The sequence below is a fragment of the Salvelinus alpinus genome, chromosome 10 (genome assembly GCF_045679555.1).
Source record: "Salvelinus alpinus chromosome 10, SLU_Salpinus.1, whole genome shotgun sequence".
NCBI classification, from domain to species: Eukaryota; Metazoa; Chordata; class Actinopteri; order Salmoniformes; family Salmonidae; genus Salvelinus; species Salvelinus alpinus.
The window spans coordinates 54,478,447-54,498,709 of NC_092095.1; the positions used below are offsets into that span (position 1 = coordinate 54,478,447).

The 20,263-nt window shown below is 48.2% G+C and overlaps 1 protein-coding gene across 1 annotated transcript in view; it reads left to right on the forward strand.

Moving 5' to 3' along the window:
• Positions 1 to 20,113, forward strand: part of LOC139532254 (FERM and PDZ domain-containing protein 4-like) — a 37,334-nt gene extending 17,221 nt beyond the window's left edge. The window contains exons 2-16 of the mRNA XM_071329641.1: positions 1,733 to 1,849; positions 4,197 to 4,378; positions 6,086 to 6,188; positions 7,080 to 7,125; positions 7,244 to 7,348; positions 9,870 to 9,977; positions 10,228 to 10,359; positions 12,010 to 12,129; positions 12,509 to 12,645; positions 12,810 to 12,936; positions 13,407 to 13,496; positions 13,709 to 13,891; positions 14,362 to 14,497; positions 14,759 to 15,793; positions 16,057 to 20,113. Coding sequence (XP_071185742.1) covers positions 1,733 to 1,849; positions 4,197 to 4,378; positions 6,086 to 6,188; positions 7,080 to 7,125; positions 7,244 to 7,348; positions 9,870 to 9,977; positions 10,228 to 10,359; positions 12,010 to 12,129; positions 12,509 to 12,645; positions 12,810 to 12,936; positions 13,407 to 13,496; positions 13,709 to 13,891; positions 14,362 to 14,497; positions 14,759 to 15,793; positions 16,057 to 19,481 — 6,046 coding nt within the window. The 3' untranslated portion in view covers positions 19,482 to 20,113. The remainder of the gene's footprint in view (positions 1 to 1,732; positions 1,850 to 4,196; positions 4,379 to 6,085; positions 6,189 to 7,079; positions 7,126 to 7,243; positions 7,349 to 9,869; positions 9,978 to 10,227; positions 10,360 to 12,009; positions 12,130 to 12,508; positions 12,646 to 12,809; positions 12,937 to 13,406; positions 13,497 to 13,708; positions 13,892 to 14,361; positions 14,498 to 14,758; positions 15,794 to 16,056) is intronic.
• Positions 20,114 to 20,263: the final 150 nt, after the last annotated feature.

The window sequence follows — 20,263 nt, forward strand, 5'->3', positions numbered from 1 at the left end:
ACCTTTTGCAGTTGAATCCGAATGATTGATTCAAGGCCTTGAGTGGTTCTGCTATCTTTGAGGGGGGGGGGGGGTTGCAGCAAAAGCTTTTCAGAAAAGACCAATTCTACCTCTGAAAGGGAAAGGGCTTTTCGATTTCCTTGAAAAGTGTTGCTACATGCCCACGTTTCATATTGATTACAGGCTTCATGGTTGAATGGATGCTTTAGTTATTCATGCAAAGTACAACCGCTCTGTTTTATGATGATGATGATGATGATGATGATGATGATGATGATGATGATCATTGAACTGATCATTTGAATCTTTTCTTATCATTGTCTTCCCCTCTTTTTAAATCCCTCCCACAACTTTTCCTTCCTGCAAAAACAATGAGCATATTTGCGCTGAGACAACAGGGTTCCCACATCAATACCCGAATCCCTTTCCCTTCCGTACATAAACTGTTTTTGAGGAACAGTCTCCCCCTTCTGCTCCCTGCTAGTCTGTGACATCAGATCTCTAGTGGAATGGCATTTTTCATACACTCCCTCTCCTCCTCCTCTTCCTTTAAATCCTCTTACTACACACACACACACACACACACACACACACAGACAGTGGTGGATTTGTTTTGGCTCTGATGAGGAGGATTAGGAGATGAAGGCCTCAGCTCTGCATCCGCCACAGCAGTTTGATTTAGAGTTTAGACCAAAAGCCTCTTCAACACAATGAGACACACGCTGAGACACAAGCATGCCGGCCGACTGCATGGCTGGCTCTCTGAAACCCACCCCCATGATGGGATAATTGGGGGTGATATTGTCCCACTGATGGCTTAAGGATGATATTTCTGAGGGATATTTAAGTATCAGCTGATTAAAATCCACGCTAAATTGTTTTCCCTGGGGTTTTGTGTCCGTAAAGAAAGGCTACTGATAAAAACATGTTTTCCGATCTTGTCTTTATTGTTATGTTGCCTTCCCACGTTGTACAGCAGACATCGATGCAACGTGGCATGCTGGTGCGAGGCTGGAAGCTAAAGTGTGAACGAACACACTGTGACACATCAATCTGTGGGCGTTTGTCACATACTGTGTGTTTCCCGACATGATGTCCTCCATGTTCCATTGTGCCCTGGCTTGGCGTTGTCGTTGCACCGTCACAACAATGTTATGTCTACCTCAAGGTTTCAAAGTCAACTGGAGAGTGTTCGTCTCGAGGCCAATCTTTTGTATGTGAAACAAAAATCAACAGATGGTGTCTATTGTATGTTCTGTATGATTTGGCCCTGTGAAGGGTTGAGAGTGGCGATGATACATTTTGACTCTAGACACACTCTATGCAAAGCTTGTCCAAGCGAGGATGCCAATTTTAGTGCTGTTGATACAAAACCAATTTCACGGATCTCTAGCATTAGTTTGAAGCCTGTTGTGCTTTGACGTCTCGATTTGCGTCATTAATTTCATTTACAGTGAGCCGGTCGACGGTTGTCTCGGGGTTCTCTGACTGTCTCATGCCTTCACACTCTTAACATCATTTCGGGGCAGGACTTGGCTACAGCGGCTATGTAATGACCGTAGCAGCCAATTATGTTAAGCTATGTAGATATCCAACTCGAAGGACCATGAAAAAAGAATGTCCCATAGTCCGGTAGTGGGTCGGCTGTGAGAAAGGTGCTGCTCACAGCAACATCACAAATGAATAAGACGTCCATACGATCATCCTTATACCTCATTTTGCTCTGCTTCAGCCACAAGACCAAATCATCGGGCTGGCCTCCCCCCTCTGGATCCTGGGGCACCCTGCCGGGAACCCCCTATGGCTGGGACATGGGCTCTTCCAGGGACGGCCGAGACTACTTCAGCAAGTAAGTACCATCCTTCCCCAGGGGGGTGTACAACAACAGTGTCCAGGCCCAAACCACCCCCCCCCAACAGTTGCAAATCATTCTGCTTCTAATTCAAGTCCACCTCACTCAGCTATTAACATTCTCATCACTTCTTTTAGCATTATAACACGTGACACACTGTTGCTCAGTGAGTGTGCCTCACAATAAAATTTGTGAGTGTGATCACATACATTGTTTGATTAATAGTCCTGACACAAACTTGAAATGATCCTCTGATCAAATTTCCCCCACGTGCTTCATAGGGCGTGACTAAGTGTGATTACTCAAAACGTCCGTTAAGACAGGTGCTAGTGAACGCGTACACTGTAATGGAGGTTCCTAAGGATTATGAGGACTTAGTGTCGTGTTTTTAAAGGTCAGTCGTTCCAATTTTGTCTGGAAATTCCAGACACGTCAAGTTCTCCCATGTGCTGTATCAACAGTATGCCATTGGAATACTGATTCCCCCCCCCCCCACCTCCATCCCTTTATCCCTGTCTGACGTAGACTGCCTCAGTGTCTTGAATTCCTTCGGAATACTGATTTCCTTTACTACTTCTGTGGATGCATAAAAAACACCTTTTCTCCCCTGAGTGACGCAGGAGTTCTGAACAAGGAAAGGGTGCCGTCTCCCATCTCTAGACGTGTCACTAGCGTGGAGGCTTCTTTGATCCCAGTGAGAATGGGGTGACGTTTCCAGAGATGACACCGTAGTGCAGATAAGGGAGCGTGACAATTGGATTTCTAGGCGTGAGAAATAAATGGATGAGGACAGGTAAACAGAAGAGGTTGTTCTCCTAACCTAACCTAGCATAACGTACTGTTACAGGTTTAGTGAATGTTGCTGTTCTCCTTCATGGCAAAGGGGGGTGTACGTGCTTGCCTGCCTGCGTGTGTGTGCGAGCTGCACCATCTGAGATGTGAGACAGGTATTAGGAGGATAATATATGGCTGGTCTCCGAGCAATATATCTGCCTTTGTGGCGATATATTTCTCTGATTGGCCTGAGTATAATAGACGGGTCTCCCTATTGGGCATAAAGGACTGAGTGGATTTCAAATGCATCACCCTCTCTGTGCACTTGGGATAATGATAATACACAGGACCCTCTGAATCCTGAATCCCAGACAGTCCACACTATTGATATTATCCTTCGATATCCAGGGAGTATTAGACATTCCAGTGTTTACTGTGCCCTTGGTATACCCATGTGTGGATTACCTGGTCCCGGTCTGTGTGGATCCGCTGCAACATCACGGGACTGAACACGATTCATCAGAATACAGATTTAGGAGAGGGAGGGCTACAGGAAAGTAGTGAAGCTGTATTGAAACTAGTCCTGAGAAAATGGACCTGAACAGAGAGAGAATGGAGACGCCGAAAGAGGGAATGGATTTTATAACCCAGAGATACTTCATATTATCACAGAACCAATAGTCATTAGTTGAGAAGGGGAATGGACAGAACCAATTGGAATAGGTAAAGAGAGGGCAAAAAACAATGAACATGGAGGATGTGGACTGGGGGTATGGCGCAGTGGGTACATCAGAAGCACAAATGTAGGATGCCACACGCAATCACATCACTAATGCCAGACAGTGAACTTTAACCTTTGACCCGTTGGAGATAATGATGGGTCGTATGTGTGTGTGTGTGTGTGTGTGTGTGTGTGTGTGTGTGTGTGTGTGTGTGTGTGTGTGTGTGTGTGTGTGTGTGTGTGTGTGTGTGTGTGTGTGTGTGTGTGTGTGTGTGTGTGTGTGTGTGTGTGTGTGTGTGTGTGTGTGTGTGTGGGTGTGTGTGTGTGTGTGTGTGTCAGATGGTTTAGGAGTGTTATTTAGCACAGTGCAAATTAGATGTGCGAGTTATCTAAGTGGGAAGTGTCTATTTGTAGAATGTTGACCCCACCCAGATACAGGGTGCCAGACTGCTGACCCCACCCAGATACAGGGTGCCAGACTGCTGATTGTTTTTGTGAATCAGGTCGTAATTGTAAATAAGAATGTGTTCTTAATTGACTTACCTGTGTAAATAAAGGTGAAATAGAAAATAATAATTACCGGAGATAATAACAGAATCATTCTGGGGCCCAATTCCAAACTGATCCCACTACTCTCTCGCCGGTTTCTGTCAATTGTGGGACTGAAGCCAATTTTTTTAGGCAGGGAACAAAAGAGTTTGGCGTGAGGCCTACCCAGTAGTAGGGAAAACACTGTTCTAGTCAAGAGAGTCCTATGTCCTTCGTCTCCTGTTGGATCAGTTTGGACTGAGAGGCTGCTCTTTTGAGTCTGTCTCTGATGATGCGTTGCCTGTTCCTGTTTCCTCTCAGCCACGTCTCCCAGAGCAGCTCCCTGGAGGAGGTGCACCGTCTGGAGGAGGTGCACCGTCTGGATGGGGTGCAGCAGGTGCCCCCTGCCCCCCGGCTGGTGGAGATGAGACGGGACCCCGTCCTGGGGTTCGGCTTCGTGGCCGGGAGCGAAAAACCGGTGGTCGTCCGCTCCGTCACGCCTGGTATGCATCAATGTCCCACCAACTGCCTACGTCTCCCATGACCCCCCCCCTGGTACATCCCTCCGCCTACATCTCCCATGATAATCACTGACCGAACTCGCCTGAAGAGCTCGAATTTAAAGCCATATCAATATACATGACACTCTCATGTCAGAACAGGGCCGTAGCTGTTTCATGGGATCATGTCCAGACATGTCCCTACATGAAGTTTAGAAATCTACTGAACATGATATTGGTACAAAGTGTTCAAAGACATTTTAGTGAAGGCAAATAACATTGCGGTGTATGTGTCATGGATACCTTTACATCCTTGGGTTAATTCTGTCTTTCCCATCGACCTTTCAAGGGTCAGTAACCCGTCCTTGTCTGTATTTTGGTTAATAAGAGCAGTTCATTCGTCGTCACACGTTTGTAGTATGACATTGATGCCATCGGGCTTTTCACGCTCAGCACTTGTTAGCAGTGGTCCTCGGCCCCAAGCGCGTCACATCTCTATCAGCCAAGGGGGTATGTCAATAATCACTGTTTGATCAACAATACAATTCAATAACCACTAGTGTCATGATCGAGTATTATTAAGGAATATGAGGGTCGTGTTAATTTTAATGAGACTTTCGGCCCTGGTGTGATGTCGCCTATCTGCCTGACTCAATAAATGCATGAGGCAGCCACTGCCATGGATTGTAATCTTGCCTATAGCGGCCTCTAAGCAATTATGAATTCTTGATATAACAATTACCTCTTGAACTGAATATCCACTCTGCTGTATATGAGCTCACTGAAACACTGTGCTGTAGTGGTGGCTTTTCACTGTTAATCAGTGAGATAATTACAATGGCACAATGCGATTGGACATGCAGTGACACCAATCAAATAGTTTTTTGTTCCCATATGACAATTTTAATGAAATGTAGTGATTATTAGTCGGCGAGTAACACCAATCACTGATGGGTTACATGAAGGATGTTGGACAATCGATCATTTAGGTAGTCCATGTTGTTTTCATTTCATCCCAATAATCTACTGAAAGAATGTAACACATTAAACATTATCAGTCGACGTTATGATCGTTGCTCATCCGGTGCTTAGTGTGACTACAGACCGAGACCACAAAACAGTTGTCATTCTATGACTAAGTGAGGCAGAGGGACTCTCTCTCAGCGTCTCTCTATTCTATTCAGACGTTGGGAGAGTTTCTGAAGCCCCCTCCGCTCTCTCCCCACGTCTCCTCTCCTCAGCCAGTGTCATCCGTCAATCCGTTTATTCAGAGCTCCACTATCATGGGAAACAGGCTTTCCTGTTGGAAAATAATTAGCGCTTTCAGAATCAGTGCAGGCATCGGGAACAAAGGCCCATCTTCAGGTGTTGTGTGCCTCTACGACACAAGGAGAGAGATTCAATTGCCAGCGCCGGCTGAGAAGCTCGTAATCTCCACAGGAGAGATTGCGACGCAGAGACTGTGTGCCACACCTGGGAATTGATGGAACAGGAGCTTTTGAGAGAAATGTCATGAGTTTTCTTTGGTGTTAGCGGGCAGTGCTGATGTTTGAAACCAGATTTGAACCCAAGATAACGTGAACATGGAGGCCAAACGTCTCCGTGCATCAGCATTGTTAACGACAAATATATGTACAAATCGCTGACAATCTGTGTGTGTTTGTGTGTCTGTGCACTCATGTGCGTTTGTGCGTGTGTGTATGTTTGCAGGAGGTCCCTCGGAGGGAAAGCTGATCCCAGGAGATGAGATCATCATGATCAACGACGAGGCAGTCAGCTCAGCGCCCAGGGAACGAGTCATCGACCTCGTCAGGTAACCCTGTCTGTCTGACTGACTGTCTGTCTGACTGACTGTCTGTCTGTCTGACTTATTGTCTCTGTTTATCTACGGTATTCAGTATGGGTAACTATGTCCAGTTGTGCCAACAGCTGTTATCTCCCATGGCCCTTCAGGCGCCAGACTTTTCAGGCACTTTTTGCTTTGAGAAAAGAATTCCATGACCAATTATTTCTGTCACCTTAACAAAGTCAAGACGTTACAAAATATTTGGTAAGTTGATGGCTGTAATTTCCACAACACATCCAGACCTGTCCACGTTTTTATTTTGTGATTATGCTCTCAGAAATGTGTCTTGTGTCGAGCGTAAACACGGGTGACAGTTGTTGTATTACTGAGGGATGACCAGACTTTCTCAAAGGGACAGAATGTGCCTTCGGTCGTTTATGTATTCAACTCAAAAGTGAACATTGCATTTTAGTGACTGCATTACTTGATTGGGCATCTCTCACATATTCCTATCCAATTATTACTGAACAAAACTGCCAAAAGCTTGGGTAATTATATTTACATTATATCATTATATTTACAATTATGTAGCAGACATATGACATTTCTTATGAAATGGATAAATGTCAGAGTCTGTGAGGCGGTGTGAGGCTGTGTTCTTGACTGTTTGTTTGTGGAGATGTGAATATATTTAATAACATCTCACACCCCCAGATACCAGAATATGGTGTGTGTGTGTCAGCTCACGTGCGTGTGCGTATGTCCATGCGTGTGTGCGCGTCTGTGCCTGTGTGCGCCCGCGTGTCCCTTAGTTCATTACATTGGATTGGAAATCATTGATTTCCTGTTTACGTTGACATTAAATTGAAGTCAGTCACTGTAACTATCAGTCAATTAAATGTGCTTTTCTCCCTCCAGAAACTGTAAGGAGTCCATTATGTTGACTATTGTCCAGCCATACCCTGTGAGTATCTTTATTTTTTAGAACTGTTGGTTATAATAACAGGATGTAACATTGATGCACACCCGACCACAGGGATTGGTTTCATCCTGACCTCCATGCTAAATCTCTCTGTTCTCAGTCGCCCAAATCAGCGTTCATCAGTGCAGCCAAAAAAGCCAAGCTCAAGTCCAATCCGGTCAAAGTGCGCTTCGCAGAAGAGGTCATCATTAACGGTCAGGTTCCGGTAAGTTCTCCTCCTGTCACATGGTTGACCGTTGAATTCATCCGTTTGACCTATGACCACCAATTGAACTGTCAAAAGTGATTTGTGTATATTTGGTTCACATTAATTATGTCTACTTTGGGTTTTTTGTATAAGTAAGACTCTGTTCTAATATCCACACCAGCATATCGCTTCAAATGAAACAATGTATTGGGGATGCATTCTATATGTTGTGCTAGTATGGATATTGGTATTTAGACCTCTTGACTTTTTTTCTTGATTTTTTGCACATTTATTAAACATAAAAAAACAGAAATACCTTATTTACATAAGTTTTCAGACCCTTTGCTATGAGACTCGAAATTGAGCCCAGGTGCATCCTGGGGTGTAGTGCTGTATGGATGGGGTGTAGTATAGTAGTGCTGTATGGAGGGGGGGGGGTGTAGTATATTAGTGCTGTATGGAGGGGGGGGTGTAGTATAGTAGTGCTGTATGGGGGGGGGTGTAGTGCTGTATGGAGGGGGGGTGTAGTATAGTAGTGCTGTATGGAGGGGGTGTAGTATAGTAGTACTGTATGGAGGGGGGGGGGGTGTAGTATAGTAGTGCTGTATGGAGGGGGGGGTGTAGTATAGTAGTTCTGTATGGAGGGGGTGTAGTATAGTAGTGCTGTATGGAGGGGTGTAGTATAGTAGTGCTGTATGGAGGGGGGTGTAGTGCTGTATGGGGGGGGGGTGTAGTATAGTAGTGCTGTATGGGGGGGGTGTAGTGCTGTATGGAGGGGGGGGGGGTGTAGTATAGTAGTGCTGTATGGAGGGGGTGTAGTATAGTAGTGCTGTATGGGGGGGGGGGGGGGTGTAGTATAGTAGTGCCCTATGCTGTTTCCATTGATCATCCTTGAGATGGTTCTGCAAATTGATTGAAGTCCACCTGTGGTAAATTCAATTGACTGGACATGATTTGGAAAGGCACAAACCTGTATAAGGTCCCATAGTTGACAGTGCATGTCTGAGCAAAAACCAAGCCATGAGGTCGAAGGAATTGTCCATAGAGCTCCGAGACAGGATTGTGTGGAGGTGCCGATCTGGGGAAGGGTACCAAAACATTTCTGCAGCATTGAAGGTCCCCAAGAACACAGTGGCCTCCATCATTCATAAATGGAAGAAGTTTGGAACTACCAGCGCTCTTCCTATAGCTGGCTGCCCGGCCAAACTGAGAAATCGGGGGAGAAGGGCCTTGGTCAGGGAGGCACCTTCAGAGGCACCTAAAGACTCCCAGACCATGAGAAACAAGATTCTCTGGTCTGATGAAACCCAGATTGAATTCTTTGGCCTGAATGCCAAGCGTCACGTCTAGAGGAAACCTGGCACCATCCCTGCGGTGAAGTATTGTAACGAGTGCGCTGAGAGTTGGGAAGCAAGTTCAGGGAGTGAGTGTTTTAATAAATAAAAGAAACAATGAACACGAAACACAAGCAACGCACCGACATGAAAACAGAGTCAATAACACCTGAGGAAAGAACCAAGGGGAGTGACTATATAGGGAAAATAATCAAGGAGGTGATGGAGTCCAGGTGAGTGTCATGAGGTGCAGGTGCACGAGACGATGGTGACAAGTGTGCGGGATAATCAGCAGCCTGATGACCTAGAGGCCGGAGAGGGAGTATACGTGACAAGTATGCTAGTTAGCATCATGCTGTTGGGATTTTTTTCAGCCGCAGGGACTAGGAGACTAGTCAGGATCAAGGGAAAGATGAACGGAGCAAAGTACAGAGAGATCCTTGATGAAAACAAGCTCCAGAGCGCTCAGGACCTCAGACTGGGGCGAAGGTTCACCTTCCAACAGAACAATGACTCTAAGCACACAGCCAAGACAACGCAGGAGTGGTTTCGGGACAAGTCTCTGAATATCCTTGAGTGGCCCAGCCAGAGCCCGGACTTGAACCAAATCTAACATCTCTGGAGAGACCTGAAAATAGCTGTCCAGCGACGCTCCCCATACAACCTGACAGAGCTTGAGAGGATCTGCAGAGAAGAATGGGAGAAACTCCCCAATACAGGTGTGCCAAGATTGTAGCATCATACCCAAGAAGACTTGAGGCTGTAATCGCTGCCAAAGGTGCTTCAACAAAGTACTGAGTAAAGGGTCTGAATACTTATGTAAATGTGATATTTCCATTTGAATTTTTTATAAATTTGCTAACATTTCAAAAAAAAAGAAAAGTTTTTGCTTTAACATTATGGGGTATTGTGTGTAGCTGGATGAGGGCGGGAAAAAACTATTTAATCAATTTTAGAATAAGTCTGTAACAAAATGTGGAAGAAGTCAAGGGGTCTGAATACTTTCTGTGTTGGTATACACTTGTTTATCTGAGTACATCCAGACAGGTCAACAATGCTAGCAAGAAATATAAGTTCATTCATTTGTACTGGAGGTCTTTTATGTCCTGCTTCCACCTAGGACACATTGAAGGACAACTCTGTCCTCTTCATGTAGGCTACTGTATGCCTTGTGTGTCATTCTTCTGTGTCTCCTTTCCACCCAGAACACAGTCAAGGACAACTCTCTCCTCTTCATGCAGAACGTTCTGAAGGTGTACCTCGAGAACGGGCAGACCAAGTCGTTCCGGTTCGACTGCAGCACATCCATCAAGGTGTGCGTGACACTTTGGGGAGAGGGGGGGGGGGGGTTAGAGTGCCCCTGTTTCCATAATTACTGTGGCGAAATGGGAGGAAATGAATGGAATATGGCGTGGGGACTCAACCTTGACTTGCAATTGCATTCTATCCATCTTAGCTACACGGGGGCAGAAAACGAGAATACAAATAAAAGATAGTCTTGTTTATTTTTTTTATCATTTGGTATTAAGACATTGAAATTGACCTTTGGTTATGGTGTGATAGGATGTTATCATGACCCTACAAGAGAAGCTGTCCATCAAGTGCATTGAGCACTTCTCCCTGATGCTGGAGCAGCGGACGGAGGGATCGGGTAGCAAGCTGCTACTCTTGCATGAGCAGGAGATGCTAACTCAGGTAGGAATTACTGTAGGCATGCTAACGCGAAGTCATTGGTTTGACCTTTACTTATCCAGGAAGTCCCATTGAGGTCAAGCGACCTCTTATGTAAGGTATACCTGGCCCAGAGGGCAATTCATGACAGAGATCAATCAATGAATCAATCAATTTATAAAGTCCTTTAATAATTTGAAAAAGAGTGGAAGAAAGAGAATCATAAATGTAACTGAACTAGACACCCCTTGGCCATATCAGGAGGATAGGTCTCAGTATGGAGCTCTCTAGCTACAAGTGCAGGTTATCAACATCCCAGAGAGAATGAAAGTCATTCATATGTTGCTAGCCCAGAGTCACCCTAGTGATCCCATTCTGCTTCCTTAAAGCACTCCCACCTCGACCTCTTCACTTAGTGTCCTATAGATAAGAGGCAATTCTATTCCAGCACTACACCACAATCACACTCCAAGCTTCTAGCTGAGACAAAGTACGCATCCCAAATGGCACCCTATTCCCTTTGTAGGTCACTACTTTTGACCAGGGCCCATAGAGCATCCCATAGAGCGCTGGTCAAAAGTAGTGACCTAGGGAATAGGGTGCCATTTGGGACGTACACAAACACTTCCTGCTCAGTATTCATAGAGCGACTCAAGAACACAGCATGATTTATCAAGTCTGGCACAGCAGTGCGCCTCTGCTTTCAATGTTTTAATGAAAGTGTACTGCGATCATAGTGAGGATATTATAATATGCATCACCCTCATCCTGCATAGACAGCCCTGTGATGATAATCAATAATGGAAATAACCGAGGAATAACAAATTCTTATTATTTTCAAGGATGAAAAGAGTTATGTAATAGGTTTTGTTATGATTTTTGTAAGGGGCTGAAATGTAAACTCAATGCTCAAGACGGTACACTCTTAGGAAAAAAAAGGTGTTATCTAGAACTTAAAAAGGGCTCTTCGGCCATCCCCATAGGAGAACCCTTTGAAGAACCCTTTTTGGTTCCAGGTAGAACCCTTTTGGGGTTTATGTTTGTGGGTAAACATATTACTCATAACAGTCACTTAAAAGTCATTAGAGAATCCACACAGGAGAGAGAAATGACTTCTCTTAGCGTGTATATTGACATCTCAATGACTTAAAATTCATCAGAGGCTCCATCAGAGGCTCCTACATGGACCCCAAAAAGGTTCTACCTGGAACCAAAAAGGGTTTTCCTATGGGGCCAGACGAAGCACCCTTTCGGAACCCTTTTTTCTAAGAGTGTACCTTTGAAGGAAATAGGGAACGAGGGCAAACTACTGACCAGTGTAGCACTTACAGTATATCTCCCTCTGCGTGTCTTAATGAATTCCTGTCCCTTGACAGAGGCCAGGAACCTGTCCAATGGATGTAAATTTGCCTGACTTGTATTTGCAACAATGACTCACCCTGTCCTTAGCACAGACCTTACCATCCCATTATGTCCTTAGGAATGAATTTACCTGACCATTTTATGAAGTCTGACATCATACCTAGCACCTTGAGGGACCTTGCATATTATGTTTTCCGTTTTGATGTGTCACAACAGTATACATTTACAGCGCAGGGAAACATTTTAACATTTTCTCTTTCACACTTTCCCCCCTCCTTTTCTTACATTCTCTCGTCCTCTTTTTCGTTTCAGGTGACACAGAGGCCGGGGTCTGATAAGATGAAATGTTTCTTCAGAATCAGCTTCGTCCCCAAGGACCCGGTGGATCTGCTCCGACGGGATGCCGTGGCATTTGAATACCTCTACGTTCAGGTGAGAGCACCACAGGAGACCTGGCCCAATCATAGTGGAGCATGACACAAGACCGCATTCCTGTATTCTCAGGTGAACTTGTCTAACAAGCATTGAGACCAAAGCATGTCAATAATGGCCTTTTGATCAATGCATATCAAGTTCAAGTTTCCCATCCAAAATTGGTTGGTTGTCCAAGGTTTTAGGCTCATTCAAAACGTCATAATATTTGCTGTTCTCTTGGGATTGACTATTCAAAGCAATATTGCTTCTATGTTAATGACAACAATGTCGGTTTCTAGCTTGGCCTTCCTCTACTCGTAAATAGAACAAAATGTATATATTTTGAATGGCTTTGAGTCGTCCACTGGTTCTAACTGTCCCTCCTGGTCTTCCGTAGAGCTGTAACGATGTGGTTCTGGAGCGTTTTGGCTCGGAGCTGAAGTACGATGCCGCGCTACGATTGGCCGCTCTGCAGATGTACGTCCTCACTTTGACGACCAGGCAGATGCAGAAGGTCTCGCTCAAATACATCCAGTAAGTCCAGCTCCTTACTGTTGTTGTTTTACACTGACACATGGGCGACGGAGCTGCTCAAAAGGAGTCTTTGTACAGGTGCATAATAAGCATTGATAAAAAGGTGAACACTAATTTGCATTATTTCCACGCCCTTGAATATCAAATGCCTTCTTAATTTCCAGAAAGGAGTGGGGTCTGGCCCTTTTCATCCCACCAGCAGTGATGACCAGCATGAAGGAGAAGAACATCAAGAAAGCACTGACGCACATCCTCAAAACCAATCAGAACCTAGTGCCTCCAGGAAAAAAGGTACAGTACGGATTCCATCGTCCTCTCTCTCTCTCTCTCTCTCTCTCTCTCTCTCTCTCTCTCTCTCTCTCTCTCTCTCTCTCTCTCTCTCTCTCTCTCTCTCTCTCTCTCTCTCTCTCTCTCTCTCTCTCTCTCTCTCTCTCTCTCTCTCTCTCTCTCTCTCTCTCTCTCTCTCTCTCTCTCTCTCTCTCTCTCTCTCTCTCTCTCTCTCTCTCTCTCTCTCTCTCTCTCTCTCTCTCTCTCTCTCTCTCTCTCTCTCTCTCTCTCTCTCTCTCTCTCTCTCTCTCTCTCTCTCAGCAGAGCTGCCCTCTAGAGGAGTGTAGCTGTCTCTGTTTGCTTTCTTTTTTTTGCTTCATAATCAATTATGATGTCATTTGTGTATTTGAGACTGAGATACAGTCAAAGCCATAAACCGTTGGTGTATTTTTGTTAACCTCGAGATGTTTTCCTCTGGCTTTTTTTTCCTGCAGTTGACTGCATTGCAGGCTAAAGTGCACTACTTGAAGTATCTCAGTGAGCTGAGGTTGTATGGAGGGAGAGTGTTCAAATCCATACTTTTGGTAAGACCACTAGTTGTAGCCATTGGTCAAATAGAAAACCAACCCGTATCCATATAGATATTGTTCCAAATCCATATCCTGCATTCTCTCTTTTATACACACACTCTCTCTCTCACACACACACACACACACACACACACACACACACACACACACTTATTCAACCCCAACACACACACACACACCCTCACACCCAACACACACCCTCACAGCAAGGGGAGAAGCAGACAGAGGTGACCTTGCTAGTGGGGCCCAGGTACGGCATCAGTCACGTGATCAACGCCAAGACCAACCTGATGGCCCTGTTGGCAGACTTCAGCCACGTGAACCGCATCGAGATCCTCACAGAGGATGATATCAACGTCCGCGTGGAGCTACACGTCATGGATGTCAGGGTAAGGAGTGGGGCCTGAGGTGTCGAGTTGGCACTGTTAAGTGAGTGGCTTGAGGCTTGGGCGGCAGGTAGACTAGCAGTTAATAGCATTGGACCAGTAACCGAAAGGTTGCTCATTCGAATCCCGAGCCGGCAAGGTGGAAAAATCTGCTGTTCTGCCTTTGAGCAAGGCAGTTAACCCCCAACAACAACTGGGCGCCGATGACGTCGATTAAGGCAGCCCCCGAACCTCTCTGATTCAGAGGAGTTGGTTTAAATGCGGAAGAAACATTTCGGTTGAATGCATTCAGTTGCGCAACTGACTAAGTATCCCCTTTCCCTAAACATCTACAGATACCCATAAGGCATCATGCCCTGGTCAATATTAGCATGCTAATAAGTAGAAAAACCAGTTTGTACATAAATACTATTTTTGCAAGACCACATCCTTGTGTTCTGTAATGTTTTTATTTCTTTATGTTTGATCTGTAGCCCATCACGTTGATAATGGAGTCTAGTGATGCCATGAACCTGGCGTGTCTGACAGCAGGGTACTATCGACTCCTAGTGGACTCTAGGAGATCTATCTTCAACATGGCCCACTGCAACAGCATCGCTGAAGAAATGGGTTGGTCAACCTAGTACTATGCGGTGTGTGTGGTGTGTGTGTGTGTGTGTGTGTGTGTGTGTGTGTGTGTGTGTGTGTGTGTGTGTGTGTGTGTGTGTGTGTGTGTGTGTGTGTGTGTGTGTGTGTGTGTGTGTGTGTGTGTGTGTGTGTGTGTGTGTGTGTGTGTGTGTGTGTGTGTGTGTGTGTGTGCTTCTGTATACATGTCTATTATATCCAGTATTTTGTCAAATTGTTGAAGTGAGTTCTTCTATCAAACAACAGATCAGGACAATCTTCTGGAATGGCCGTACAGCACTTCGTTAGGCAACTGTGAGAACCCCAATGCTGCCGGCCAGGACGAGCGTTACAGCAGTGACATGGACTTCTCTAACAATGGAGGGAGAGAGAACAACATCTCTCCCTACATCCCCGAGCCCCAACACCATACCCTAACCCTGCAGCAGAACGAGAGGCCGTCGGAGGGGCGGAGGAGTCCCCAGCCCCCGCCTCTCCCCCCCGCCAGAAACAAACCCCAAGACTCCCCCCGGAGCGCCAAGGTCTCCTTCATCTTCGGAGACCCCCCTTTGAACACTGTGAACACCCAGAACTTTGGCTACGAGCGCCTGATGGATGAGAGTCCCGAGGTGCCCGAGCACAGGCCCATAGATTACTTGCACAACAACGTCAACAACACGGGGGACTTTAGGACCCAGGTGGCCGTGCCCTTCCAATTCGCCGACGGCAGGCCGCATGTGGTCTACAGCAACATCGGCGAGGAGCTGGTGGAGGAACCGCTGCTAAGGGACCTTTGTTATGCAGACACCACGGACGACGCCGAGGATGAGGACGATGCCAGCTGTGAGGAAGACTCTACCGGGACGGGAGGGGGGGAGGGTGGAGGGGGCGGCATGACGGCTGCGAGCAAAGCCACGATCCTCACCCTCTCTGGCTCCAGCGATGACATCATCGACCTGACCTCACTTCCTCCCCCCGAGGGGGGCGATGATGACGATGATGATACCGACAGTGTCCTCCATTCGCTAAATCTCGCCATTGCCGCCCCGCCCCCGGGGTTCAGAGACAGTTCTGATGAGGAGAGTCCCGAGGGTCGCCCTTTGGCCAATGCCGACAACAATGACATGCCCGTGTCGCTGATCGACGCTGTCCCCACGGGGTCGCATGATGAGGGGAGCGGCAGGGAAAGGAGGCTGGAGGATGCCATGGTAACAACCCTGCAGGCACTGGAAGCCCTGACCGTGTCCGAGGAGAGGCCACACCCACCACGCCCACAGCGACCACAGCCCAACAGTAACCCAGGTCTTTACTACTACCATCATTATGCCAACATCACTTAGGCCTATAGTTCACAGCTGTTGTGCATACAGTGTCATGGCCTCGCTCTAGTTTTGGTTTTTCAGTCTTCACTGTTGGGCTTTGTGATCAGACCTGGCCCAAATTAGAATTTCTTCAAACTATATGTTGAACTTTGTTAAAAGTGATATAATAGAATTGTATTAATTTCATGTAAACAATGTTGAAAGAAGCTCAAATTATATATTTTTTCTCCCTGGCTCACATAGGTGTGCAAATGTCTCGAGCTTTCAGTCCTGAGTCTTCCTCTGACTCAGGCAATGAGACCAACTCCTCAGAGATGACCGAGGCCACGGAGCAGGCCGCTGCCCACAAACTCATCCACGAGAACCACAGGCGCCTCCTTATCGCCACCTCCGAAGGCTACCAGCCTCTGACGGAGGAAAAGACAGACTTCCCCATCTCGCCCAGAGTGGCCACCCAAAAGAAATCCCACAGCCCCTCCCACCATCGAGACGGCGGGCCGTCGTCGTCCACCACGCTCCCTAAACAGACCCTCCATCCAGATGACATAGAGCTGGATCCAGAAACCACTGATTTTCTGACTAACCTCTCCTCCGGCTTCAGCAAGCGACCCAACTCCGGGGTTGTGGGAGGGAAACGGCTAAAAAAGTTGGCCGACACCAACGGGAAGTTCAACACGTTCAGTACCAGAGACGGCCACAGGGGAAGCCAGCTGGATGTGGAGCGTACCTCGTTCTGCGAGAGGCTGCAGAGAAGGACGCCTCTTCCTCTACCAGAGAATTCCATCTCCATCATGGCGGAGAACCTGGCGGTGAACAGCCTGCCAAGGAGTCACCGCAGGCTGCCGCGCCCCCCTCCCCCACACCCTGAACGGACAGAGCCTGAGGAGGAACCGGGGGAGGCTGCAGTGGGGGACACTGGGGCGATGGGCGGCCAGGAGGAAGAGTACCTGGGGGGAGCGGCAGGTCCCTTCCCCTCCTCCCCTACCAAGAAGCCCCGGGACCCCCCCGGTGGACAGGGAGATGCCCCAGGGGAGCAGCTGCAGCAAGTGAGGCAAGGGGTTGCCCGGCTGTGTGAGTACCACCTAGCCAAACGGATCTCGTCCCTTCAGAGCGAGGCTCACAACTCCCTGCAGGGCTCCCAGTGCTCATCACTGGACGCGGGCTGCAGCACGGGGAGCAGCGCCTGTGGCACCCCAACGGATTCGCCCCTCTGTGCCCCCGACGGCAACCACCACCCGCTCTCCGAATCTTCCACGTCCCTCAGGGTTTTCACCTACGAGGACAAGGCTCCCCATGGCACCCCGGGCCAGATCCCTGGGGGCAGGGACCTCCACCCCCAAGCAGACCCCACACTCCTGCGGAAGATGCTGCCCAACATACACCCTCCTGGGTCAGACACCAGCAGAGAGGGTTCCCTCCGGTCGGCCAAGATGAAAGAAACCACAGGTAGTACAGCTAGAAGGAGTAACCTTCAAAATGATCTGCATGCCAAGACAGCCTGTGTAAGGGGTGCTAACACCAAGGAAGGGAACGAGTCCTATAGGCAGCTCATTAACTACCTGACAGTGAGCCAGATGCACCAGGGAGGCAGGTTGCACAGTGCAGGCCTGGGAGGGGCAGTCAGGAAGGACACTAGGAGATATATTACCAGTAATCCCCAACTGATAGAGATGGTTAGGAGTAAAGGGAACACCATTCACCGCTATCCCTGCATGCCCCCCTCGTCCTCCTCACCCTTCCTCAGCCCGAGTCTAGTGAACCCCAATGCAGCCAACTCACGGGGAGACAAAGGCCCCCGGCCGTATCACTCCGCCACCCTGCCCGCTAAGTTGAAGAGCAATCCTGACTTGCATGCTCAGAGACCCGCTGACAGTCTTGAAGTAAGGCCCAGTGGCACAGAGAGGAGGAGCTCCTTTTCGGGCCTCGAGAGTGAGTTAGAGAGGGGCGCCATCGACCCTGAGGTCGAGCGGTTCCTGTCCCTGAGGGACAGCATCCATGGAGGGGGCGGGGGTGGGGGCATGGTCCACAGGCCCCCCTCCAGGGCGCGGAGTGTGATGTTCCAAAGCGGTGCCAGCATCTGTGGCCCAGAGGACTGGCTCAGATCTGACTGCAGGACAAAGCATGCCATCCGACAGGCTCCTAACGATTATCTCTGTTTTTCTACTGCCCCTAGTGTAGCTCGCACAGAGCAGCTGGGGACGTCACTGGGAGCGGAAGCAGGAGATCACCCATCAGCTTTCACTAAGCAGGCCAGAGCCTGTGCCACGGCTCCGCCCCCTCCTCCTCCACCACCACCTCCCCTACCAGCCAACATGAGCACCCACAACTCCACTGTGCCAAAGCAGGAGTCCACCGTCACATACAGACAAAACCACATCCAGTCAGTCACAGCCAGCCTCCACCACCAGTGCGAGCCCAATATGAACAGCCTCCAGAGGGCCAGGGACTCCAGTATGAACAGCCTCCACTTGGGCAGGGAACCCAGCACCAACAGCCTGCAGCGAGACAGGGAGCCCAGCATCAACAGCCTCCACCTGGGCAGGGAGCTCAGCACAAACAGCCTGCAGCGGGACAGGGAGCCCAGCACCAACAGCCTCCACCTGGGCAGGGAGCCCAGCATCAACAGCCTGCAGCGGGGCAGGGAGCTCAGACGGAGCACCAGTAATGTAACTGCGGGCTCCGGGAGTATGGAGGTGCTCTTCGACAAAGGCAGAACCAAGTGCCAGCAAGGACCAGTTGACCCCAAACTACAGAGGAGACCCACGAGGAAGAGGCTGTCGAAGAGCTACTCGCAGGGCTCAGTAGCGTCCACGTGCTGGTCGGCTGAGGGCAGAGACAGCCGGAGGGCCTCAGTGATGTTCCCCCTGCAGAAGGACGCCAAGCACATGAAGGGCTCGCAGAAGCTGGACTCGGGCAGCCCCTGGAGGTGCCACGGTCCCTTCAGCTACTGCTTCTTCAAGAGGAAGAGCCAGGCAGAGGAGGAGGAGGTAGAGGGGGGTGAGAGGGGCGAGAGGTCCAGGCGCTGCCGTGGAAGGGAAATGGAGGAAGCAGCGTCTATCTACGGCCCGGCCACGGACGCAGCAGGCGACCAGCTCTACAGCGAGGTCCTGACCAACATGAGCTTCAGCGACCGGCTGTCGCGCATTAACACGCTCAAAGACCGCATGTACGTCTTCCCCGTTGGCTTCTCGGACGTACGCCGCGACGCCAGCGAGCTCATCGCCCTAGTGCGCTCAAGCGTAGGCAGGGGGGACCGCAGCGGCCAGGTGCCACAGATCACAGCAGACCTGTCCCAATACAAGCAGCTGCTGTCCATCGAGTCTAAAGAGCTGGGGCGGGCATGTCGCAGGATGGCCCAGGCCCACGGCAGCCCAGAGGAGATGCTGCTGGCCATCACCTGCAGTTTCCAGGTGCTGTGCTGCCTGTCTGAGGCCTGCATGTGCCTGGTGAGGGGCCTGAGGGCATCAGCTGCCCAACAGCAGAGGGAGGTGGTGGCCAAGGTGGACGAGCTGGTCATGAACTACATCTGCCTGCTGCGCGCAGCCGAGGCGGCGTCCATCGGAGCGCCCAGCGACCACAGCGTCAATGCCCTGGTCCGCCACTCCAGCACCATGTCAGCCATCGCCAACGCACTCACCCGCTCCATCAAAACGCTGCTTAGCAAGTAGTAGGACGTCCAGCCAACAGGAACGTCTTTTAGTGTTATGTACATTATACAAAGCCATGCAAGACCAGGCCTTTGTAATAAGAACTGATGGTATTATAGACACCCTTCTTCTTGTGTACAATTTATTGTCTATGTATATAATGTACATACAGTACATATGATACACTATATGAATATATAAATTGCTATAGACATTTTGAGAGGTCATTGGGAAGACATGTACTCTTTAATGGGATATTGATGATGCAGTTCTAGGTTGCAGTGTGGAGAGGATTGATGTACCAGAGCACTGAAATATCACTGCACTTCACACTCCTTATTTCTAAATGATTTTGACATGGTTTAAAAAATAAATAAAAAATACAGGGCATAAAACTATACTGAAAATACATCAAATATGTAGGCAAGTATCTTATTAAAGAGCTTTTAAGTCGATCAGGCAGTGTGTAATGTTTCATCATTTTTTACATTTTACATTACATTCATTGTATGTGTTTTAATATGATCCTCTCTGGACTAAATGCTGTCCTTCAACATCTATGTATCCGATTGCATTTTATTTCATCGACCAGAAACATAAAAATCCACTCAATATTTTTTCAGCTTCTCTGACCCATTAAAATGTTTTACATATCTGAGGGTCATGGTGTGTCTTCACTTGCTCTCTAATTTGCTCCACTAATATCTTTTAGAAGAACTTGTGCACTGCCTCATTTTTCTACACCCTAGGCCTAGTAGCTTTCTCTACATTTACATTTACATTTAAGTCATTTAGCAGACGCT